This window comes from Phascolarctos cinereus, unplaced genomic scaffold, assembly GCF_003287225.1.
Source record: "Phascolarctos cinereus isolate Bilbo 61053 unplaced genomic scaffold, phaCin_HiC Scaffold_5;HRSCAF=322, whole genome shotgun sequence".
NCBI classification, from domain to species: domain Eukaryota; kingdom Metazoa; phylum Chordata; class Mammalia; order Diprotodontia; family Phascolarctidae; genus Phascolarctos; species Phascolarctos cinereus.
Window position 1 is genome coordinate 284,177,388 of NW_027555958.1, and position 25,036 is coordinate 284,202,423.

The 25,036-nt window shown below is 38.8% G+C and overlaps 2 protein-coding genes across 6 annotated transcripts in view; one reads left to right on the top strand and one right to left on the bottom strand.

Annotated features, from left to right (window-relative positions):
* VCF1 (VCP nuclear cofactor family member 1) overlaps positions 1-18,982 on the bottom strand; it is a 25,795-nt gene extending 6,813 nt beyond the window's left edge. For 2 of the 3 annotated variants that reach the window (XM_021002527.2, XM_021002525.2), the window contains exons 1-2: positions 18,770-18,982; positions 15,662-15,758 (exon numbers count right to left, since the gene is read on the bottom strand). In XM_021002527.2, coding sequence (XP_020858186.1) covers positions 15,662-15,758; positions 18,770-18,792 — 120 coding nt within the window. In that variant the 5' untranslated portion in view covers positions 18,793-18,982. Of the gene's footprint in view, positions 1-15,661; positions 15,759-16,083; positions 16,234-18,769 lie in introns of those variants that run through there. The other variant, XM_021002526.2, reaches the window with a different exon arrangement.
* MTNAP1 (mitochondrial nucleoid associated protein 1) overlaps positions 16,964-25,036 on the top strand; it is a 14,958-nt gene continuing 6,885 nt past the window's right edge. For 2 of the 3 annotated variants that reach the window (XM_021002524.2, XM_078155892.1), the window contains exons 1-2: positions 16,964-17,036; positions 22,523-24,027. In XM_021002524.2, coding sequence (XP_020858183.1) covers positions 17,023-17,036; positions 22,523-24,027 — 1,519 coding nt within the window. In that variant the 5' untranslated portion in view covers positions 16,964-17,022. Of the gene's footprint in view, positions 17,037-19,224; positions 19,823-22,522; positions 24,028-25,036 lie in introns of those variants that run through there. The other variant, XM_021002523.2, reaches the window with a different exon arrangement.

The following is a 25,036-nucleotide window of genomic DNA, read 5'->3' on the forward strand; positions in this document are numbered from 1 at the left end:
AGCCAGTACTGAGGCAGAACTAAAGGAGAGAGAAAAGATGATTGTTAAAGGAAGGTCCTAGAGACAGGGATTCAAGGACATAGGCAGAGATGAATCTCTAAATGAAGATCAGGGATACTTCAGTGACCAGAGGGAAGGGACAAGTCTAAGTAAAGATACTGAAAAACCAGTTTTACTTTATTTCCCAGTTCTGAGGATATACCTGTTGTGTAAAAGCTATCAAGGTCACCTCAATACTTAGAGCTACCAACAGAGTACATTTCATCAGTGGGAGAGGGGAGAATAATACAGAGAACACTGCGGGCTTACTCATCATGTGTTCTATGTTCCAGGCAAACTGGCCAACTGTCCGTTACTGAAGTCAGTAATCCATCTCTGGATACTTAAACTTACCCATAGGTGCCTCCTTCCATCATTTATGATGTTCTTCCTGATGTCTCCAAGTTGTTAGTTCTCTCAGTCTTCAAATTATCTTGTATTTACTTATGTATCTATCTAGATATTAATCACCCGCCCGAGTAAGAAAGTCAGTTCCTTGAGGAGGAGTCACTCTTTTCATCTCTGTATCCCAAGCACCCAACACAGTACTTGACTAGGCCTCAAGGTTTGCTGAATAGATCTCCTAAAGCATGAAACTGAATTCTAAAGGCCTAAGGGGAAGGAGAGATTTAAAATCTTTTTTTAATTAATTTTTTTGCTACATTTTATGTTCTGAGCTGTCTCCCCTCCCCCTTCCCCAATCCACATTAGAGGCCATTATTTGACACATATGTCTATATATGTAAAACCATACTCTGTGTGTGTGTGTATACACAGGCAGACAGACAGACAGACAGACAGACAGACACACACACACACACACACACACACACACACACACACACACACACACACACTTCTATTTATCAGTTCTTTCTCTGGAGGTGAATAGCATCTTCCTTCATAGCCCTTTGTAGTTGATTTGAGTATTTACAATACTCAGAATAACAGTGGTTCTGTTACTCTTTGAACAATACTGCTGTTACTATAGATTCTGCACATTTCAATCTTCACTATTTCATTCAAATCTTTCCATGTTTTTCTAAAATCAATCAGCTCATCATTTCTTACAGCACAGTAGTATTCCATCACAATCATATGCCACAACTTGTTTAGCCATACCCCAACTGATGGGCATCCCTTCAATTTCCAGTTCTTTGCCACCACAAAGAGAGCTGATATATTTTAGAACATATAGGTTCTTTTCCTTTTTTCCTGATCATCTTGGTAAACAGACTTAATATTAGTACTGCTGGGTCTGGAAGGAAGGAATTTCAAGAGCTAACCAGCAATAAGTTCCTAAATTTCTATCACAATCTAAAAACCAGGAGGTCATGTAAAAAGTTTTTCAGTCTACACTTTATTCTCATGGGAAGTTTACTCCTTCTTCTAAAGAGAAAGGATGATTTCTATATAAGTGTGAATTAATATTATTTAAGAGACCAAAGCAATTATGTTGAGAATCTCAAAAATACACTCACCACTACTTGATTAACAGGTCACAAGCCGTTTTCTTAGTTTTAGTCTTGTGATAGCATGCATGCTTTCTTCTAAAAGTCATAAAGTTTAGCACACAAATCCTCTCACTTCAAGAGCAAAGTGAATCTAGGTAGATGTCCATAAAATAATATTCCAATCAACACAAAAATTCCATAACTCATTTCATGAGTTCCTGCCACAAAAAAAATGTTTATACAAAGACTGGCTGCTCCCAAGTTTGTCTTTACCACCCTGAAACTGTGATTAAAGTTTAATATCCACCAACACCTGACAAGTTATTTTCATGATACCTTTATGGTAAAACAATAGAGAATCTGAGAGGCTGAACCGTGAAAAAGAATCCCTTGCAAACACATGTGAGGTATGAAGAAAAATACAAACTACTGAAATGTGAGATCATAATTTATATCCTCAAAAGATTAATTATCCTCAAGGTTTACAGAACAGGACTTTATTATTATTATTATCAGTTAGAAAGCGACCCTTTAAAAAAAAAAGAAAGAGACCCTTTTAATAAAAATAGATAACTGTGGAAAGAGTTTGGCAACTGGGGAAAAAAATCTTTACAGCAAGTTTCTCTGATAAAGGTCTCAATCAAGATATGTAAGTAATTCATTCAAATTCATAAGGCTAAAAGCCATTTCCTAATAAATAGTCAAAAGACATGAACAGGTAGTAAAATGCTCCAAATCATCAATAGAGAAATGCGAATTAAAACGATTCTTGAAATTACATCTTATACCTATCAGATTGGCAAAGATGACAAATGAGGAAAATGACAAATGCTGGAGAAGGTGCATAAAAAACAGTATACTAATGCACTGTTGATGTATTAGTATTTACCAGTTGTAAATTGGTCTAGCCTTTCCGGAAAGCAATTTGGAAAAAGGCACTAAATTATGCATACATACTCCTTTAACTCAACTATACCACTATGATGCCTACATCCCAAAAAGATGAAAGGAAGAAGAAAAGGACTCATATATACAAAAATATTTATAATAACTTTTCATAGTAGCCCTAAACTGGAAACTGAGGAAGAGCCCGCCAATTAGCTGAACAAATCATGGCATAAAAACGTAAATAGAAATGTACTGGACTGTGCATATTATGGGTTGCTTTTTTTGGGGCAGTGGGGGAAAGTGACACTAATTATTCTATAAAGAGACTGGGAGGGGGGACAGGGAAAGGGAGAATGGTAAGTCAAATCAACAAGCATTTTATTAAACTACCACAGTCCCTGCTCTCAAGGAAGAGGCAGTGGTAGGGAAGGATTAAAAAACAAAAAGGAGACATTAAGGGATTAAGGGAAATCCAAATTACACCTATAAATCCAAGAATTACACTTTATTTCTTTTAAGTTTTGGACTAATTTTTAAAATTATGAATTTAAACACCAAAAAATGAACATTTCCATAGAAGAATACTGGACGTGAAAACTGTGGATCTTTAGCATGTAGAGCTTATTTTCTTTTAAAGTATAATCATGTAACTTCAAATCTGTCCTGCTTGTTGTCTGTGATTCCTTTTGGCCTCGTTTTGGTTCTGTTCTCTCTCTCTCTTTTTGGAGCAGTACACAACCTTCCCACCTCCAACAAAAAAAGGAAAGGAAAAAGAAAAAACTGAAAGACAACTAACAAAATTGCATAGTAAAACAAATTCCTACATTGGCTACACCCCCAAATATCTGTCTTTTTTTGCATCTTTAGTCCACCATGTGTTTGGAGATGGGTAACATGCTTCACTCATCATCAGAACTGTGGAGCAATGGTAGGTCTTTTTCAGTGATCAGGATTGTAAAAAGTCTTTCAAAGCTGTCTTTACAGTCTTGGTGGAATTGTTTTCCTGTTTGTGCTCATTTTGCTCCTTACCAGTTCACAGAAATTTTCAGGTTTCTCCTATTCATCATTCCTTATAGTACAGTAGTATGACTTGTTCAGTTATTCAATTCCCCAATTGATGGAGCTTGTGGGACAGCTAGGTGGCACAGTGGATAGAGCTCCGGCCTTAGAGTTGGGAGGACCTGAGTTCAAATCTGATTGGTACCTTAATATGGAAATTTTAGTTCATTTCTGGCTCTTCTTTATCCTTTATTCCTTAGTCTTTCTCCTTTGATTTGGCCATAACAAGTAATTGATATTTTTAAAAAAATGTTGTTCTATGTACTAAAGATTTTTTGGGTTTCTTATTATTTATTTAAAAAGTGGAATATTTTCTTTTTCTCTAAATTATTAAGTGAATTTATGTGGTCATCATTTGGAGGGAAAATTTTCCCAATCCTAGTGCACATCTATATCTTTGATACCATAACAATGTGAATTCAATAAATACTAAGATAACTACAGCAATCGGATTAGGTGAAAGGGATTAAAGCAAACTTGGACCCCACAAATTCTGTTTACTACTAAACAGGGAATTTGACAAAGCCCCTCCCGGCATTTCCCAAATTTTTAGTAGTTTAAAACGTGAAGCTTGAATTACCAGACACTGTGTCATTAAGATTACAGTTCAGCTAGAAACAAAGTAAAATGCCACAGATTGGGGAATGTCAACTGTGGTGTATGAATGTAATGGAACATTACTACACCATTAATAAGTGACTATGAAGAATACAGAGCAGCATAGTTAGCCTTATATGAACTTACGTCAAAACATGTTGATATTCTCTCAAATACCCTAATTTTCCAGTTCCTCAAACTATTCAACTCTCATGGCCTACAACACTTCACCTCAGCTACACATAGGAGTGCTCACACCTTGATCATGCAATTGACCCACAAGTGTTTCACTTACATGATTAAAAAAACCCCCTTATTATCTAATCTTAACAGGGCAAAGCTTTGACTCCTCCCTTAACCGACTCTGTACAGCCAGTTTGGTTCCAAGTCTTCTCTTTTTCTCTCAAGCCTCTCATACTATACTGGTCCTACCCCACACTCTCACCTCATACTTTCCTGAGCAAACCAAGGCCATTTCACTATGAGGTCCATTCCCTCTTTTTTACATCCCACAACCTCTAGACATCATCCTCTACTTTGTCCTCTTTTACTGCATACTCTTGATGAAAAGAGTGTCTGAGGATGCTCTACATATAGCCTTGACCTCATCTCTTCTTCCAGTAGATTACCCCCACAATCATCCCTTTCCTCTCTCATCTTCATTCTTTTTATTTCTCTGCTCCCTACAAATTTGCCCAAGTCTCCTCTATCCTTAAAAAGAAGCCTGAACAAACCCTACTGCCCTACATCTCTTTTCCCCTTTCACAGCCAAACTTCAAGGAAAGGTTGTCTATACTCGGTCCTTCCATTTCCTCTCCTCATGATAAGTTCTCAACCTCTTGCAATCGAGCCTCAAACCTTATGACCCCTAACCGAAACTGCTCTCACCAAAGGTAACAATCATCTCTTTTTCTCCTTCTCACATACACCCTTTTCCTTGGAAAAACAAAAACATAACCCTTGTTTGTAACAAATATGCACAGTCAAACAAAACAAATTCCCATATTGGCCACATTCAAATGAAATATGTGCCCCATTCTATCCGTTGAGTCCATCACCTCTATCAGGAAGTAGGCAGCATACTTTATCAGTTCTCTAGAATCATTACTAGTCAGTGCATTGATCAAAGTTCTTTAAGCCTTTCAAAGTTGTTTGTCTTTACAGTATTTGTATTTACTAAAGTTTTTTTTGGTCCCATGTTACTATTTTTTAAAGTGGAATACTTTTTTTCCTTAAAAAAAAAAAAGGTGATTTTTATTCATGGAGCTTTCAATTGGAGGAAAAATAGTTCCTCAACCTTAAGGACGCATGCTATATCTCTGATGTCATAATAATATGAACTCAGTTCTAATTTAACTACAGAAATTGGATTAAGTGAAGTAACCGATTTCAACCAACTTTGACAGGAGGTTTATTAAAGCAAGGTTAGATAACTATGTTAATGCATAAATTGTTCTGGTCATGTTCACTTTGCATTAATTCATACATGTCTTATCCTGTTTCTCTGAAACCAACCCTTTCATTTCTTATCACAAAGTAGTATTCTTTTATATGCACATACTAGTAGTATTCTTTTATACGCACATACTATAATTTTTTCAGCCATTCCCCAATTAATGGGTACCTCCCTCCCAATTTCCAGTTCTGTGCCACTACAAAAACTGCCACTGTAATTTTTTTTTTTTTGCACATACAGGTCATTTTCTTCTTTCTGCAACAACTACTTAGGGATATAAAACTAGTAACAGTATTTCTAGGTTAAAAAGTACAGACAGCTTGGTAACTTTTTGGGTATTGTTACAAATTACTTTCCTGAATGGCTGGACCAATTAACAACTCCACCAACAGTGTATTAATGTGCTTGTTTTCCTGCATCCCCTCTAACATCTGTCATTGTCTTTTGCTAATTTTGCCAATGATATCTTAACTGACAAATCTAACAGTTTTCCTCAATCCCCATTCTTTTTGGCTTCTCTTCAATATCTGATGCTGCCGGCACTTCTCTCCTCCTAAACAATCTCTTGTCTCTGGGCTTCCTCGACATTGTATTCTCTTGATTGTCCTGCTACCTTGTCTTGTTTGTATATATTTATTTCTTTGTTGTCTTCCCCCACTAGATTACGAATTCATCAAAGATAGATTGTCTTCTGCCTTTATATCCTCAGTGCTTAACAGTGCCCAGTACATAGTAGGCACTTAAATACCTACTGACTGACCACTTCCTTTGATGGATGATCATTTACAATTACATCCCCTATGGGTATGTCCATGGCTTAGTCACATGCCCCCTCCTCTCTCTCTATATACTTTCACTTAGTGACTTTATCAACTTTTATGGGTTTAATTATTATCACTGTACAACTGACTCCCAGATTTCTATATCCAGCCAGAGTTTCTTTCCCAAGCTCTGATCCCATCTGAACCACCAAGTGCACATTGGATATTCTGAAATGGATGTCTCACAGGCATTTCAAACTCAACCTGTCCAAAAAACTTCTACTTCCTTCCACATTCCCTATTTCTATCAACACCATCCTTCCAGTCATTCAGTTTTACAACCTTTTGGAATCATCTTCAACTCCTCACTTCCTTACTACTTATATACAATCATGTCAAGTTTTGTTTCTAGTTCTTCAATATCCCTCAATTGCCCCTTTCTCTCTGCTTATCACAGCCACTATCTATAATAACTTTATCACCTGTTACCTAAACTATTGAAATAGTTCCCTAGTTGATCTCCTTATATCCAGTCTCTCTCCACTTCAACTCATCCTCTACAAGGCTGCCAAAGTGCAGGTCTGATAATGTCACACCTCCTATCCACACTCCAGTGGCCCCTTATTACCTCTGGGGACAAACAGATACTCCTGTTTGACATGTAAAGCCCTCAACTTACCTTTTCAGGCTCATTTACACATTACTCCCCTCCAACCATGTTATAATCCAGCCAAACTGCCTTTTCTTATGTACTTAACTTCCCATCTCTGGCTTTTGCCCTGGTTGTGCCCATTACTCCCCTCCAACCATGTTATAATCCAGCCAAACTGCCTTTTCTTATGTACTTAACTTCCCATCTCTGGCTTTTGCCCTGGTTGTGCCCTCATCATCTCAAATTAACTTCTTCCTTACTTCTACCTCTTAGATTCCCTTATTTCCTTCAATACTCAATTCAAGTGCTACCTTTCCTGATACAAACATGCTGCTAGGGCAACCCCTTCCCCCAAATTGCCTTGTATTTTGCATTAACTATATATGTGTATGTTGTTTCCAGACCTTTTCACTTTTATCTTTGTATCTACAATGCCAAACAGCAGTGGTCCACCATTTAGCATTTAATAAACTTATTGGTGATTGATTTTACTGATGCAAAGTAAATTAATTCAAACTACTAAACATACACAATGACTACAACAATGGAAAGAAAATGGTAAGAATAGCAACCAACCCCCAACCCCAAACCCAACCTGAATGCTGTGTGACTACTATAAAAAAATCAAGCTTGACCCCAAAGAAAAGAAATGAGTGTGTAATAATGCATACACTGTTAGACTTGGCTGATGTGTTCATTAGTTTTGCTGAAGTCTATTCACCCTTTCTTATAAAGGACAGCAGCTCTGTAGGCAGTGGAGGGGCATATATGTATTGAAAATAAAAGGGAGGTAAAAACAGAAGACAGCAAGATTGCTGATCAAATATACTATAATATATGCCATATGAAATCAATCCTTACTTAAGCTGATCAGAACTTTTTCCCCAAACTTAGCTACAGTATAAAATTAAAAGCTGTAAACTAATAGCTTATGTGGATACTGTTTTCTTCTGGGAAAATAACTGAACATACTTGGGTCTTAGTTTCTTTATCTATGAAATAAATGGTTTGGAATATTTGATCTCTATGATGCTTTTCAACTCTCAAATTCTATTATCTTCATGACCACCTCATCTCCCTAAGCTGGCTGGGAAGGGAGGGAACAATTTCAGAACTGGGATTCTCAAGTGCACAAATATGTTGGCAACATCTTCACCCTTTAAAAACGTCAAGCATGTGACAATCAACTGCAACATTAAAAGTCTTGTATGCAAAATATTCACTGTAGCACTTTTTGTGGTAGTAAAAAACCACAAAGTAAGTCTCGACTGGTTGAGAAATGGCTAAACACATTGTGGTATGTGAATATAATGGAACTGACACACCATGGGAAATAACAAACATGGAGAAGTCTAAGAAACATAAGAATTCTTTTAAACCAGGAAAATGATATATGAAAACAAAATAATAAGGTAAAATTAAATCCCATGTAATAAATAACCCAAGCTTGGCCCCAGAGCAGAGCTGAAAAAGTGGAACTTCCTTCCCTTCACTGCAGAGGTGGAGGATTATAGATGTGTAATATCACATACTGTCAAATATAGTCAGTATTTAGGTTGGTTTTACTGAATTATTTTTCTTTCTCAAACTCCATTTACAAGTAAAAATTTAAGGGGGGGTGGGGAGAAGTAATATATTTAGAAATGAGTTATAAGGTAAAAACAAAGGCATCAAAGGAAAACTAAATTTAAATTATTAAAAAATTCAAAATAAATCTTTATATAGTTTAATGTATTGAGTGGACATAATATATGTTACTAACATTCCAAGTACTTAAACCATAACCCAAGTTTGAAAATTAAAAATTAATGAAATTAGAACACCTTTGAAAATATATCATTTCACAACTTTTAAAGAATTAATCTTTTCTTAGAATCTGGTTCTTTCTTGTTTATAGGGCTTAAAAAAACTTTAGAAAGTTCAAAACTGAAAAGACAAACCAAACCAATCTAAAACTCCTGCTGGTTTTATCAGTGTTCTAGATTGTTCTTGTTCTCAAATTCATTGCTAGTCATGAGAAATGGCTGGGGCCATCAGAAGCTTTAAAATAACTGATTTTACTCTTATTAATGATATATATAGTCTTTAGCTAAAACTATAACTGTTTGTTTTTAATTTATTTATATTTTTGGCTAGGCAATAGGGTTAAGTGACTTGCCCAGGGTCACACAGCCAGTAAGTGTTATGTGTCTGAGGCCGGATTTGAACTCAGGTCCTCCTGAATCCAAGGCCAGTGCTCTATCCACTGAGCCACCTAGCTGCCCCTAAAACTATAACTGTTTGAAAAACCAAATCCAACACACAGTGAAATACTGGAATGGAATCATGCTGTTCCTAAGTCTTTGTTTACTCATCCTTTACTTTTTACAGTGAGAATGTTCTTAGAATGTTGAGATTGTGATACCAATGGTTTTTTCCCTTACCGAGAAAGGGAGGGACAAGGCAGAAGCTAGAGGTAAGTCCCTTCTGTTCTTTCCCTCTCATTTTCCCTCCTAGGTTGTTTGCATAATGTGATCTTTTAAGTCAAAATTAAAGATCTCAGCAAGTCAGGGATGATGAAGAAATAGACATTCAGGTTTACAATGTGGCAGGCCACAGGCATAGCTCATACCTTTTCAGGCAGAAATATTTTAAGTGTCACTTTGTATCAGAGAGTAAGATTACATAAGAAAATTCTGATATTTCATAGATTGATTAAAAGCAGAATAAAGAAAGAACATTCTTGGTTTAAAATGAAGAAAGGGGTAAATAAAACAAGCCTTTAAGCTTTGGCGTTAGCACCTAGGCAGAACTTCTTAAACTTAAACTCATATGGGGTCACAACTTAGTTTAAGAAGTGTGGAAGGGGCTGAGAGTGAAAAAGTTTAAGAAGCCCTGACCCAGAGTACTGGTGAAGAAAAAGTCACAACTATCATGAGCTAAATGGGGCCACCATCCCAGGAGACACAATTCCTCCCTGCCCTTCATCCCATTCTCTCTTAGCCCCACTCAAATGACTGGCTCTCCATTTCTTCTTTTGCCCAGCACTGAGCTGCCATCTTTCCAAATTCCACGACCACTTTAGGCTTCCTATGGGAGTGCTTTTTCACAATGGCAGATCATATCACTCTATACCCAACATAGGCTGCCTAGCCTGGAACCTCATACCAACCAGGATCAGTGCAGAATCATCTAAGGACACCTGTCAGCCCTATTTCCCTTCAAATCATTGTCCTTTCCTTTTCTTTGCCTTTCTACTGTGCCCTTTGAAAACTTCTGTTCTTGTGATGAGACTGCTGGATTTAGAGTCAAGAATACCTGAGTCCTCCCTCTAGTTCTGCCACTCATAACCTATGTAACACCTTTCTCAAGTCATCACTTCACCTCTCTATGCCAATGTTTCCTTACCTGTAAAAATGAAGGGATTAGACAAAATGATTTTCAAGGCCCTTTCCAGGTAAAGCATTATGATCCTGTGGTCCCTTTTTTTCATTCAGTCCACCTTCTGGAGTTGGCTGAAAGCTTTCTCCTGAAGACTGTGGGATCTCTCTCTCTCTCTCTCTCTCTCTCTCTCTCTCTCTCTCTCTCTCTCTCTCTCTCTCTCTCTCTCTCTCCCTCTCTCTCTCTCTCTCACACACACACACACACACACACACACACACACACACACACACACTCTCTTCTCACTCTCTCTCTCTGACACCCAGAGCCAGGAGAAGCTGGGTATACTCCTTGCTCTACACTGCCAGCTTCAAACTCTTTTCATTGCTACCACCATTGGAGCAACAATCTATTTTCTTTTAAAATTCACTCCAGGCTGTCTCTAGATCCTTGTTGTCATTCTCTGGCCCTTCCTCCTCCTCTTCAATTTTTGATTCCTCCTTCCTCGTATCTGATTAATAGACTTCTCTACCCAATCCCTGTCTCATTTCCTCAACTCACATGGCCTTTACACCTTAGATGCCAGAATTCATCATAGCTCTCAAAAAAGTGAGACCCATCATCACACAAGCTGATTTCTACCCAAGAGCAGTGTGTGAGGTACACTGAGTGGTGAAATTGAAGACAAAAAAGATTTGAGTTCAAATCTCACCTCCAGTATTTATTAGCTAAATAACTATGGACAATTCACTTCCATAAGCCTTGGTTTCCTCATTTGTAAAATATAAGTTAGACGACATCCTAACACCTATCATACCTCACAGGATTGTAAGGTTCAAATGAAATAATGTCAAGTGTTTGGGAAACTTTAAAGTACTATATCAATGTCAGTTATTATTATCTGGCTATAAAAGAAAGGACTGTGTCACCAGTGGGGGGATTAAAAAAAAATCCATGTTGTGCATGGATTTATATAACATTATATAGCACCTACTATGTTTTCTAGACCTACTGTGGTATTTAAGAAACAGGACTGTTATCCATTAGAGAAAACAAGTAACTTCTCTCTCTGAATCAATGACCATATGTAAATCCAGAAGGAAATTTCTAATTTTTCCAAAGTAATATATACTATAGATAGGAGCCCTTGTCAAAGTAAAGGAAAGCTAAAAATTAATGTTATGCCTAATTTGGCTTATATTAAGTGTAAGTTTAGCACAAATATAATCTAGTCAAGACTGAATAATATTTATATTTTTAAAACCATAAATAAGATATGAGAAGTAACATCAGGACCTAATGCACACCAACTAGAAAAGCAGTGTTTTCCAAACAATGTTCTTCACAATATAAGTAGGGGTTCAAATTAGAATTATGAAGCTATTATTTTTCCTTCTAAATTATATGTGTGTGTGTGTATCAAATTGTTTGAGGAAAATAGACCTAAATTTCCTCCACTCTCAATTTCCCTGACTCTGCTTTGTCCCAGGAGGATACTCCACATTCCCATATTTCTTGGATCAACACCTGTACGTTCCGTCAATTTATTTCTTGTTAAGATAAGTCTTATCAGTTATCTTTTGTTCTTATGCCAGTTATTTTTGGACATATTATATAGAGTTGTGCAACCAGTCCTCAAGAATTAAATGCTTTCTTGAAAGAAAGACAAAGTTATACAAAAACAACTGTCTGTCAATATATTTCAGGTACAAAAGCTTTGCATGGCCAAAGTGGTTTGGAAAAAACTGGTGTAAGTTAAAGTAAACCTGAGTTCTCCCAAGGCAGCTCTGGCCTCAGTTTCTTCTTGTTTTTCCAGTGAGAAACTGAGGCTGGTATCCAGCCAGCCAAGAGCATGCCATACTCAAAGATACTTTAAAGACTCCTTAAAAGAAAGTTAGGGCAGCAGTTTTGTGGACAGATTGCTCCCTATTCCTGGGAACAAAGCATAAGAGGCGATTTAACTGCCACAGGTGGGAAAGACTCAATTTACCCCCTATAAAAGCACTCTTTAAGCTATTAACACTGCTCAGCTCAAACCAGTTTGACTCGTCGAAGACTTCAGAGCATAAAGGATACTAGGAAAATACTGAATATTGCTGAAAGGAGGGAAGGACTGGGGAGAGAGAAGGGGAAGGAGAAAAAATACACAAAGGGATTGTTGGTGCTAAAGTTTCTCCAGATATAACATTTAATCCAGGGAAGCAGTTCACAAATTGACTCTTCCAGCCTGAGAAGCACACAGTATGACCATTTTTGCAAATGGAGAAACTTCCAAATACTGAAACAAAGAGGTTAAACCAATAATAATTTTTTTAAATTCACATCTATTAACTAAATTATGAAAACATCTTAAAGACAAATAACTGCGATAAATAATAATCTTCAAACTTTCTACTATGCAAACACACCACTCAAAAATAAATCTTCAGGCTAAAAGGTTAAAGTGCCTTTTTTAAAAAAGCATTTTAGCCACTTTAAAAAGATGAGGCAGTAAATACCAATACTTGGGACTATACCTCAAGGAGGTAAAAGACAAAAAGGAAAGGTCCCGTGTGTACAAACATGTTTCACAGCAGCACTTCTATGGGAGCAAAAAACCCAGGAATCTAAATGGGTGCCTATCAATTGGGGAAGTGCCTGAACAAATCATGGTATATAAATGTAACAGTTAACTAGGAAGAATTCAGAGAAACTTCTTAAGATCAGTATTAACCAAATAATATGACATAAGCAGAAAAATACCAGAACTCAGATCAGTTCAATGGCCAATCTGGACTTCAGAGGCCTTAAAGTTAAACACATACCACCCTCCTCTCAGCAAACATTGTCATCCAAGACCAACGTGTTTGTTTTGCTTAACAATACTTCTCTATACAAGAGACGGCAATGACGGGAACTGATATAGTAGTAGGAAAATAGTGCCTCTTGAGTTATGACCAAAAGCATAACTGACTAAAAGTGGAAAATGAGGGGAAAGCAACCTAAATAGAAAAAAGGCACAATTTTTCCCCCCCTTTAAATACCTCCTCCCAAAGTGTTTAACTTCAGGGGTGGGGAACTCTTGGCCTCAAGGTCACATGTGGCCTTCTATGTCCTTGGGTGCAACCTTCTGACTTAGTCCAAGTTTTACAGAACAAATCCTTCCTTGAGGATCTAGAGGGCCACATGGCCTGATGGCTACAGGTTCCCCATCTCTGACTTAATCAGTTCTTCTAATGGTATCAACACAAAGATGAATTGCAATAGAAGCAACTCAATTAGCTGATGCTCAATTCTCCCATAATAATGGGAGAATCACCATGCTCCAGTTTCTCCTCCTCTAGTTCCTTTCCGAGAGCCAATATGTTTTTATCTGAGAAGCAGCCGGGTTAATTTGGCCCAGCTTAGGATCTCTGGTAAAAGTTTGGGGAAGAATGGAGAATCTAATAGATATTCAGTAATTTTTGGATTACCTATTGATTTCATCTATTCACTCTCTGTCCTGTTTTAAAAATGGTTCACACCAGGAACATTTTTGTATTGGCCTTGACCAATGTTAGAAGAAACCCTGGCCTAGGCTCAAGACAGATAGGGACAAGAACAATTACAAGAGACTCAAATGTCTGGGTATTATGTACGTGAGCCAAAAAGTGGACAGCAAATTTCTGCTTTGCTTCCTTGATACCAATTATACACACTGATGAAATGTTTACATTCCACAAAAATAAAAATCAAAGAGTTGACCTCTAAGGTAGTTTTTGTTCAGTTCTACTTTTCTTGACCCTATGGATCAGGTATCCCCAGCTCCAAAATAAAGAATGAAGTAGGGGCAGCTAAGTGGCGCAGTGGATGGACCTCCAGCCTTGGAGTCAGGGACCTGAGTTCAAATCCCGCCTCAGACATATGACACTTACTAGCTGTGTGACCCTGGGCAAGTCATTTAACCCCAATTGCCTCACCAGAAAGCAAGGGGAACAAAAATGAAGTAATGGTAATAGGTAACAAATGATAAACACAACTTCTAAAAAATTAGGCCCCCCAATCAGACCTAAAACCTATCTTTGATACACTGTAAACACATCACATGTAGAGGAAGCAAAATTGATAATGATGTTGAAAAACAGAAGAGCCCCGATGACAACGGGTCAAATCACTTTCAACAAACTTTTCCCTACCTAATTGAAAAGGAACTTCAGAATGGAATTTGAATTATTGTTACTCCAGTTTTTAATACAAGTGCTCTTTACTAGTCTGGCTTAATATAATCCTTAGTCTTCTCCCCTTCATTAAAAATCACATTGCTCTAATTTCATCCAATTTACTCAGGCACTTTCTGTTCAATAAATTCAGGTGTATTAAGTATCAGTTCAAATGTTCAGAGCAGTGAGTGCTCTAAGCACTAGGGGAGACAACAAGTTTAGATAAGTATTTAAGGAACATACTAATAGGGGACTATGACACGTACACAGGAAATGAAAATATAAACTAAGGCATAAGAGTATTAGTATTATCCAGAGTGATATATGTAAGGTCCTGGGGACCAAGGGAATAGGAATGGGTACAGGAGGAAGGGTGGTGGACACAAAGGCCAAGAATTCTAAAAGACTCTAGGAATTCAGTTCCTAGATAGTGTTTCTAACGTGCATCTATTACTTTTTGGACTGAATATCAAGGAAGTCTTTACATGTACAAATCAAATTCAATTACAATGAGCAAAACAATAACTGTTGTGCTAGAAATATGCTGAACAGAATATATTTTAAATAAATGGACTGAGGCTTAGAAAACCTTTATATGGAGAAATTTTTTTTGCTGTTGTTTGTGTTCATACGATTTTACTTGTAATATCAAAAATTCAAACCCTTCTCTTTCATTATAAAAGTAATGTAAGCTTCCATTTCTCAAAATGGACCAGGCTTTTCATGGAAATAGGGTCCATTATCCACACACAAAGCACCACTTTCAGTAAGCTTGGCTTAGATATGCGTCCAGCAATTTACTGCTTCAAAGCTTTTCTAGTATGTGTTGAATCCTCATATTTTGAAGGATTTTCTTTATTACTCTTAAAGCTGTTTGGAAAACAGCTAAGTTTTAAAACAAAAAAAACTTTTAATTAGAAAAATTCCCCAGAAGCACCATGTAGATCTAGTCCTATACTAAACAATCATTAGATGTTTATATGTCATTAGTAAACTAGCATTTAGGTGTCTACTATGTGCCAACAAGAAAGGCAGAAAGCAAATTGGTTTATAAGATACTTAAAATCCTCAGAAGTACTTCAAATATTTTAAAGTGAAACTCTTGTTTATTTCTCTGAATAACTGTCATATTTTTTTTGGCTGCCCTTTACAGTGTGGATATCTAGTTCAGATAACTTCTAAAAACTTAGGGGCTTTAAATTTAATCCAGTTGTTACCTCTGTATCCCAGGAGTCCTGAAAGACAGGGTTTCTGCTACTCCGTTTGGTCTGGAGGAGATGACTGTCTTCTTCGTTCCCATTCCTTCTCCTTTTCCTGAAATTAAATCATTCAGAGAGAAAAAAATTAGCCAACTATCGATTCTTTGACTTCTCAAGTGTAAACAAGAAGACACAAATATTTTACATCTTGCCCCTAAAATGTCCTCCAAAACTTGAATAATCAAATTCATGCTATGGTGATTTAATATAACAGCACTACTGATAACAAAAACAATATCAGTATAAAAGCAGTATAGAACAAAATTAAGTTTTAAGTGTTAATTAGATTCAGTTCTAAAGACAAGCTTGAAAAATTTTTAAGTTAATTACCAGGAATACTGTAAGAATAAGCTATTAATAATGAAATTATCAATATCTACCTAATTAAGTTCATTTTTTTGGTAATCCCTGAAATTACAATTCCATGTTAACTAATTTTACTCCCTTCCATGTGATGGCAGTTAAGCCAGGTGTGGCTGCCAATCACTATTTACCCTTAAAACACTTTACAGTGGTACTATGACAAACACTGAAAAGGTTAGACTCTTCTCTTGTTAACCCAATTACTCAGTCTGCTTGTACCAGTTAGTATTATGACATAGTTGTTACTTCACTGGATTATCCTGAAGGGAAAAAAAAAACCATTTATGTTTTTCAAGGCTCACTGGTAGTAAGAGTTTTTAAATACAGGTCTCACTCTTCTTAATCAAAAGAGACAAGAATACGTTATGTACTCTGTATACGCCACAACTGTTAGAAAAAGGATCTCTACTGGGATTCTAAATAGCTGCTGAGAAACAATAAATTATAGTAGGAAAAACTTGCCACACAGTTTGAGCTAAATTTGCTCTAAATCCAACTTGTTCTTACTGCAATGAAAGATTATCTAAAGTTCATCTTCCATAACCAGAAGGCCAAAGACTGGGGTGGAGAGGTGAAGTCTTTTCTTTTCAAAGACTATTTAATCTTGGGCATATAGGGTGGCCTCCCACTACAGATACTTGACTTTAGAAATGTGTACAAAAATTTTAAAATAAGGAATAAGAGGCTGAGTCCTAAATCTCTCAGTTCCTTGAATTATGTTCTCCCTCTTGAATGTAAACCCTGTTAATACAGATAATGATCTCAATTTCTGCCTGGTCTGGTGGAAACGGATGTTTTCAGCTGTTACCAATTTTTTATGGGCCAAGTCTTCTCTCTGAGACTCAATTATTGAGCTGAAAAATGGAATAATCATTCCTGTTTTCCTTACTTTCTCTCAGGGGTACTGTGAAGAATATCACATCGATACAGTAATACTTTGAACTCCTTGGAGGTGGATGCCACACCGAAGGTATTATCATCATTAAGTGGGTGGGGGAAAAGCTCAGTTGCCTGATATATGGGCCTGAAAAACTGCTACCCTTGGCACTTACTAAACTACTGGAGTAAGGGGAAATCTAAGGAACTGTAGGGTAAGACTAAATCATTTATTTCATGGTAAAAAGAAGTTTCAGGTATGAATCCAACAATATGTATTTCCCATATGGCAGCAGGAGTAGGATCTTTTCTGTTGGAAATGTTTGAATTTTCAAAAATGAGGGAAATGCCCCAACAGCAAACCAACACATAAAGCTACCCTTTAGGAACAGCACTACAGAAACAGAATAGACTTTCACCACTTACAACAGAAGGTAGCTTGATTCTATTTATGACAGCATCACAGTATAATATCCCAGACCTCTTTTTCTATATGAGTAATTTCTATATGCCCCCAATTCAGTCCTTGGCCTCTTAGCTTCTCTTTCTGATCAACCATTCATGTATATTGATCATATGGACTTCAGGTTTTCACTTATCTGGAGGCTGGATCAAACAAAAAAACTAATTCTTGGAATTGGTTTTGAGGATAGTGGGGAGGGAAACAGTCATTTGATTAAGTGTCTGTATATGTTAATTAACTCTATAGTTAGTGAAAGACAAAACAAATCCAACAAATCTACCAAATTTGATAGCACCTGCTACTCAATGAAATTTTGACCCTAGTTCATAGGTTCATAATGGTTTTCTATTATGATTTTAGGGCACTTCACCTTTCTAGGCCTCAGTTTTCACATTTGTAAAATGAGGAAGTAGGAGTACATGATCTCTAAAGTCTCTTCTAGTTCTAAAAATCTACACCAACAAAATGATCTTGATTTCAAAACACTTGGATCTTTTTCAATTTCATTCTTTGGCACCTTCCCACCACCCCTCACCTCCAAAATAAACACGAGACTGTGCCGCACTGTAGTGGCCACTGAAAATTCTTGGTTTTTTTTTTTAACGACTCTCCCTGTATACAGGTAGTACAGCAAAGGCAGTAGGAAAGAGAAATAAAAGTTACAGAAAAAAGGCAAAGAAAAAAATCCAACTTGCTCCTTGAGACCGTTTACCTTAATCACAAACCGAAGAATAAAAAAACCAGCGTATGAAGGGAGCCAAGCACTGGGGCCAGACACAGGCAGAGTGTATTCCAAATGCCAGGACAGCTGATTCTCTCTTCTTCTTGAAGCTGTCCCAGGAAAATACTCCACCACCTCCCCTCGTTATCTGTCTTTCTACCACATTAGATCAACTTCATTATCTAAGTCCTTCCTTAGGTCTCACTCAAAGTCTTTTCCCATTGCAGTATAAAGCACAACTTCTCATCATCAAGGAAACAAGAGGTAACCCCATCCTCCCTAAGCAAGAGAACTAAGTATATCCATAGCTATCGAACCACAGGGTCAGGTTTAGTCCTCCCTAAAAAAGCCAGGGGCCTAACCTGCCGCAGCTCACCTTAAATTCCTACCCAGGGGAGGAGGGGAGAGAATGGGGTACCGCAAGGCTCCCAAGTGGTCCCCCTCGGGCGAACTACGGGATTCCGGGAGGATCAAACCTTCACGCCTCCCGTGCTGCTCCCGAGCCCAGCTGCCTGGCGCCAGGACGGACGGACGGAGCCCCCGCAGGGTCAATCCCTCCCGGTTCCCCGCTCCACGGCTCCCGCCCGCCTCCCACGGCTTCGGCCTCTCCGTGGAAGGGGGTGGAGGGATCCCCTTTTCTCACCTGGGGCGGAGGCGTTCGCTCATGGCAGCAGATGGAGGGCAGCGAGGGCACGTCGCCAGGCGGGGAAATCGGTGGAGAGATCTTCGGTTCAGGCGGCGGTAGCGGCAGCCGCCGCCCCCACGCCCTCCCCCTCCGGCCCTACCCCTCACTACTGCCTTCCTCTACGCCGTCGGTGTGGAGGACCCCTCCACCGGACCCGCACCACCACGACTTCCGGCGTCTCCCCGACCCCCCCACCCCCCCATACCACAGCCTCTGTAGACCCGCCCACTCGCGCTTGCGCAATTGGGCCGACCCGAGAGGCTCTGCAATCCCACCCACCGGAAGAGGAGGTGTGGCGAGCTGAGAAATTCGATATTCACCTTTCAGGAAAAGTGGGGGGAAAAGGGGGGGGTAGGAGAGCCGGGGGTAGAGGAGGGTCCTCGTATGTAGGTGTCCGCGACTTTCGCCTGTTCTCATCCTGAGAATTGCGGACACAAATCACATCTCCAAGTTACAATGGACAAGAAATCCATAAGGATATAAAATATTGGAGTTAAACTTGGGGTGGGGTTTGGAAAAGGAAAGCTCACAACCATCCGGCAGTTGAAGAGACAGACGCCGAGAGAGGTGGCCTTTTTTGTAGTCCTCTTTGGAGCGGCTGGAGGTAGCAAATGGAGTGTCCCGGAGAAGGGCGTGCTTGAGGGTTTCTTAACCTCCCCAGAGGAGAGGCGGGGAGCTCTCAAAGTGACAACCTGAGTTGTGGGGAGTCCCCTAAAAGGGACAGCCGCTAGTGGATTGCAGTGCTCCGAGATGGGGACTGACTGCTGACTCGGATCTCCACGCTCCCTCGGAATCCTAACGCTCGCCTACCTTGGAGTTTAAAGCAGGTGTTAAGGGAACGGGTCCAGGCTCTGGAAAGACCTACCCCAGCCGCTGAGCAGGCGTCCCCGTTCAGGGGATACATAGAAGCCATGAACCTACAGCACAGGGACCCCCGAGGAGGCTTCTTAGGGTCTTAGGCTTTGGAATTGGAAGGAACTCGTGCTTTTGGGAAAATCGAGGCCCAGAGAGGTATTGTGACTTCCTCAATGTAACACAGCTAGTTAGCGCAGAACCAGTACTCGAACCCAGGTTTTCGGACTCCAAATCCCTAGATTCTCTCCATCGCACCTGTTACTTGTACTCCCCTCCTTTCCTTCTTTCGAATCGATAAAAGATGTAGTGGAGCCTAGGGGAGGGAAAAGAAAAGAGGGACGCTAGATTCCGTGGAGCAACGAGAAGTTCAAGAACCACGTGGTGAGGAGAGGAAGGAAACGGTGGTTAAAGGAATTTATAAGTCGGGAAGGGAAGGCAAACAGGAAAATATAAGGATTTTCCCCTGATTAATGGACATGCTGGCAGCATGCCATCCATGAAATAGGTAGTCTTCGCAATAGAATGACATCCTTTAGAGTATATACTGTTGGATAGTTTGTGCCTGGAACAGAACCTAGCACGTAGTAGGTGCTTAATAAACGCTTGTTGGTTGGTGATAGTGAAAGCTGATCATTCAAAATCATTTCCATTTATAGTTGGAATGAGTGTACTTACTCTGTGTATTGCAGATTTATCTTCCTAAGTATGATTTCCTCGGCCATAGTGAAAATTAGTTTTAATTTCCCAAGAATAGACCAACAATTTAGGAAAAGGTGATCAAGAAGGACATTGGGGAAGGAGAAGAGAAACCCAGTGGTTTAAACTTGGCAGCACATGCATGAAAATTAGCATCTTAAGCCTTTGCTTTGGGACACGAGCTCTGCTAAACTCTAGGGATGGAGATGCTTAACTCGGATGACCACACACACAGCAGCTGTGACCGGAGAGGATCACTTTGATAAATTCCAGGAATGGCGAGTGGACCCAAAGGGGTAGAGATTGAGCTACTCTAAGAACATTGGGAGAGTTCATTTGATCATGGTATCTGAATTGGAGAGGGTAGTGAAGTGAAACATGTTTGGGGTTTCCAAAAATAACTGACCAGGGAATCAGTCACTGGTCAGAAAGGGCAGGAAGTTGCTTCAGGGGCGTAGTCTCTGGGGTGGATGATGATACATTTGGTAAGAAGGTTGTGGAGGATAATACAAAGTTGGCTGTGGCCTTTGGCAATATTTTAGGGAGGATAGAGTGAGGAAATGGGGAATAGTATTCAGTACCTGCAGTGAGGAGGAGCTGAATTCGAATTTTGCTTCAGACACTTACTAGTGGTGTGACTCTGGGTAAGTCATTTAAACTTTGCCTCAGTTTCCTCATCTGTAAAATGATATAACAACAGCACCTGCCTCCCTGGATCGTTGTGAGGATAAAATGGAATAGATAATAGTTTCAAAGCATTTTGCAAAATTTGAAGTGCAATATAAAATGCTAGCCATCATCATTATTATTGTTATTATTAAAGCTGCTAACTACCAAGCACTCTTTATGGTAGGGCTTTTAAATAGAGAATTACTGAGGTTTTAAGCATCTGTGAGAAAACCTACACTCGGGAAAGCGAACTTTTTTTCTTCTTCCCCAAAAGGAAGAAGCTTTTAACCAAAATAACTGTTCCCAAGCCCCCTTTCCCACCTCGTTTGTCTTGGCAGTAAAGATATTTTTGTTTTACCTGACTTCACCCATGAAGGGGTTATGGGATTACTTTGATAAATGGATTGATAGGTCTCTCCGGTTTCATTCTGTTTCTCGTGTAAGTTGCTTGCTCAAGCTGTCTATTTTCTAGCCTTGGCACATTCATCCTTGCTTTTGTGTCACAAATAATTACAGCCGTGATATCTTACATAGATTAGATATGTGTTTTTGCCTAGAGAAAAAAAATGACTGGGATAATAGGAAAAAGATATTTGCACCTTAAATTTGGAGTATCTTATGTCTAACTGGGGAGGTGAGGGAGAGAATGCCACTGATGTGAAAAGATAAGTATCTGCAAATTCTTGAATCCCTGAATCAATGTTATAGTTAACAGAGACCTCAGACATTATCTAGTTCAGTCTTTTCATATTATATATAGATGAGGGAATTAAGGCCCATTGTAGCTAAGCAACTTGTGCAGCACCATAAAACTGGTTATTTATCACACAGTGTAACTCGGGTCTCCTGATTGCCATTCCAGTACTTTATGCCATGCTGCTTATAATCCCTAAGGCACACTTCTTCTTTCCACCTTCAATGATGAAATGAGGGTCTTTATTAAAAGCCTTTATGTGCATTAATATAAATAGGAATAATTACTATGAAAGTTTAGTTGGTTATGTTAGCATTCAACATTTTAAATAAAACATCTAATAACTCTTAAAGCCTTAATGTTCACCTCGTATCTACTGGTGTGCTTCAGTGCTTAATGATAAATCCCATATTTGGCTTGTGTTTTAAATGTCTTTTCCTAGTCCTTCCTTATCCGTCTATTCGTTCTTTAGTTTAAGATTGTTGTCCTCTCTTTTCTCTCTGAAGCACTTAATATTTTACTGAAGATAGAACTTAGGATTGACAAGGAAATTCTCATAATTCTCTTCTGTAAATATTAATCCCTGTAAGACCTTAGGAGCAAATATAAAATTTCTCACTGAGGTTAGAGACAGAGATTTGAGTTTATTTTTAAAACAAAAAACTTGAAATGGAGTCATTAAATCCCAGCTCATTTCCTTGACGTTTAAGATGGGTATGAATGGGCACCTAACTGAACAGATGAAAAGGAAGTTTATTTTCTTTATAATAATAATATGTCATATTTATATTTCTTAGGAGGAAAATGGCAGACATCTTACCCCAAATGGAGCTGTGTCCCTACTGTAAGAAACAATTTAAACGGTTAAAGTCTCATTTACCTTACTGTAAGAAGGTAAGAGCCATTCTTCCATTTAATTCAGACATTACTCATTCCAACGCAGTTTTGTTCCAAGCCCCAAAGTCAAAGGAGCTGCAGAAAGAACCAAAAAAAGCTGATGATGAAGAGACACGTAAGAAAAGTCAAAGTAAAAGAAGAAACACTAACCTTATAAAGCCTAGAATACATAGTGCTGATTTAGAAATGAGAAACAATGAGCAGACAAGTGAAGATATGAAGAAGAAAATTAAAATTACCCCCCAAACAACACAGAATCCTACTAGACCAAAAAGGGTTGTGTTTATGGCTGAGAATTGGCATGTGCTTTCTGCAGAAAAAAAATATTCCAAAGCAAAATTTACAAAATATTTACCTATATCAGGGGAAGAAGACAAGAGCAAAAATCCTTCAGAAATTTGTTGGGGAAGCTCTTCCAAACAGTCTTCTACCAATGAAGATAAAAAACATTTTTCAAGCTTGCTAAATGGTTTCAGAATTGAGCACCCAGGACAGAAACTGCTGACAAAAACATTAAACTTGCCTTTCCGTGTTTGTGAGAGTTTTCCGAGTCTTGACAGGAGTCAGAATCCTTATGCAACTTTACAGAGCAATGAGAGAGGCCCCAAAGCTAGGGACCCCATTTCAGAAGCCTTACACACTGTCAATAACTCTGACACCCAGAGAAGAAACACAGGATCATTCTTCTCAGCCAATTGTGTAAACTCCTCATTGTACAAGACCCTCCAGACCAGAGGAGTGGAGAGCCATCATATGAAACATAGAGCAAAGGAAAAAGAGTTTCACTTTGGGTTAGAGGCAGCTGGAAAAGGTAGTTGGAATAAAGGATTTGAAGGCAATAAATCACCTGAGGTAGAAATATCAAAATCAGATTACATGAGGGATGGTCTTAGGAAACAAGTTAATACCAGTGATTTAGCCACCGAGAAGACACCTCACCATGATAATCCTGATTCACCCTTGTTACCTTCAGGGAAGCTAGCTTATGAAGAGACCCTTTCTTTGGCAGATTTAGGTAACCAAAGCTTCTCTACTTTGGTTTTACAATATCTGCAAGAAGAGGAAGATGGATACAAGGCTCTGGTCACTTCAGCTAATCCAGTGGAGAATAAGAAACTAATATCTTCAGAGCCTGACTCTGATCCCAAGACTTGGGCAACACACACTGAGTATCATCAGCAGCTTTTAAACGCAGTCTGGCATTGTGCTCCTAAAAACTTGACCAGTGGTCACATTCAAGCTACTGGCAGCAAAAGCCTACCTATGTCTTTGGGGCTAGAGTGGTTTCCAGAACTCTATCCTGGGTATCTACATCTAGGAGTGTTACCAGGGAGACCTCAGAAGGGGAATATTGAGATCCAGAAACCTCACCACAACTTCCCAGAAGAAGAAGGATCCTTACGAGGTAAACAAGTATTCTATTTTCAAATATTTAACCCTCCTGAAGGTCTCTTTATAGATGCATGTGACTGATAAAATTTTGAATTCCCATTAGTATTTTTACCAACTTTACCCCTTTCCACAGTGATAGTCTAGGTGCCTGACAGAATTATCATTGCCCCTTAAATGGTAGTCGTCCTGTGTGCATTTTCTAGGGCCAAGACTTTGGTAACTTCAAAAGGAAATGAGGAGGAGAAGGAAGAGTAAGTCCTGGGTATGTAATATGAATGTGGAATGTACTAATTTGGAGTAGGGATTTGATGCCAGGGATTTGGGCACCTAACCATAGAGAACTTGGGTTAAAAAAAAAAAAGAAGTACAGAAGGACTTCTATCCCACCTGACCTTGGTTAGTCTGCCTCTCCTGAGGCAGAGACTTCTTATTTGCTCCTTCTTCACAGTCAGCCCACAAGTAGGCACAGCCAACTGGAAGAGCTGGATATAGGTCTGGTGAACCAGGCAGTTGATAACAAGTCCTCACTTAATATTGTTGGTCTTTATCTTTTCATTGAGCTTTGCCTTTAGAAATGGAACCTAATTCTATAGTTGTTATCAATACGTTTTCCTTAAAGGTTTTTCCTTAAAAGGTTTTCCCTAAAAGGGCCCTTCTACCAGGTCCTGATCAGAAGCTTCAAAGCACTGTCTATCGTCTAAATAGATTCTTCATTGGTGTTCTCAAATGCCTCACTGTTTCATTTTGTCAGGAAATTTAGAGAGGACCCTTAATAGGTTTAAAACTCAAGTTAACTCTTGTGACTTGGTGTGAGAGGGAGAAGAAGGGTTGAATTTGGAGACAGGAGACCTGGGTTTGACTCCTAACTCCAATACTTACTTCACAAGAGACCTGGGGCAGTAACTTCTCATAACTTCAGTTTTTTCATAAGATAGGGATAATATTTACATTGCTGCCCCCTCATAAAGTTGTTGTAAGGAGAGGAAAACAACTTTATACACCTTAGGTTCTGTATAGATGTG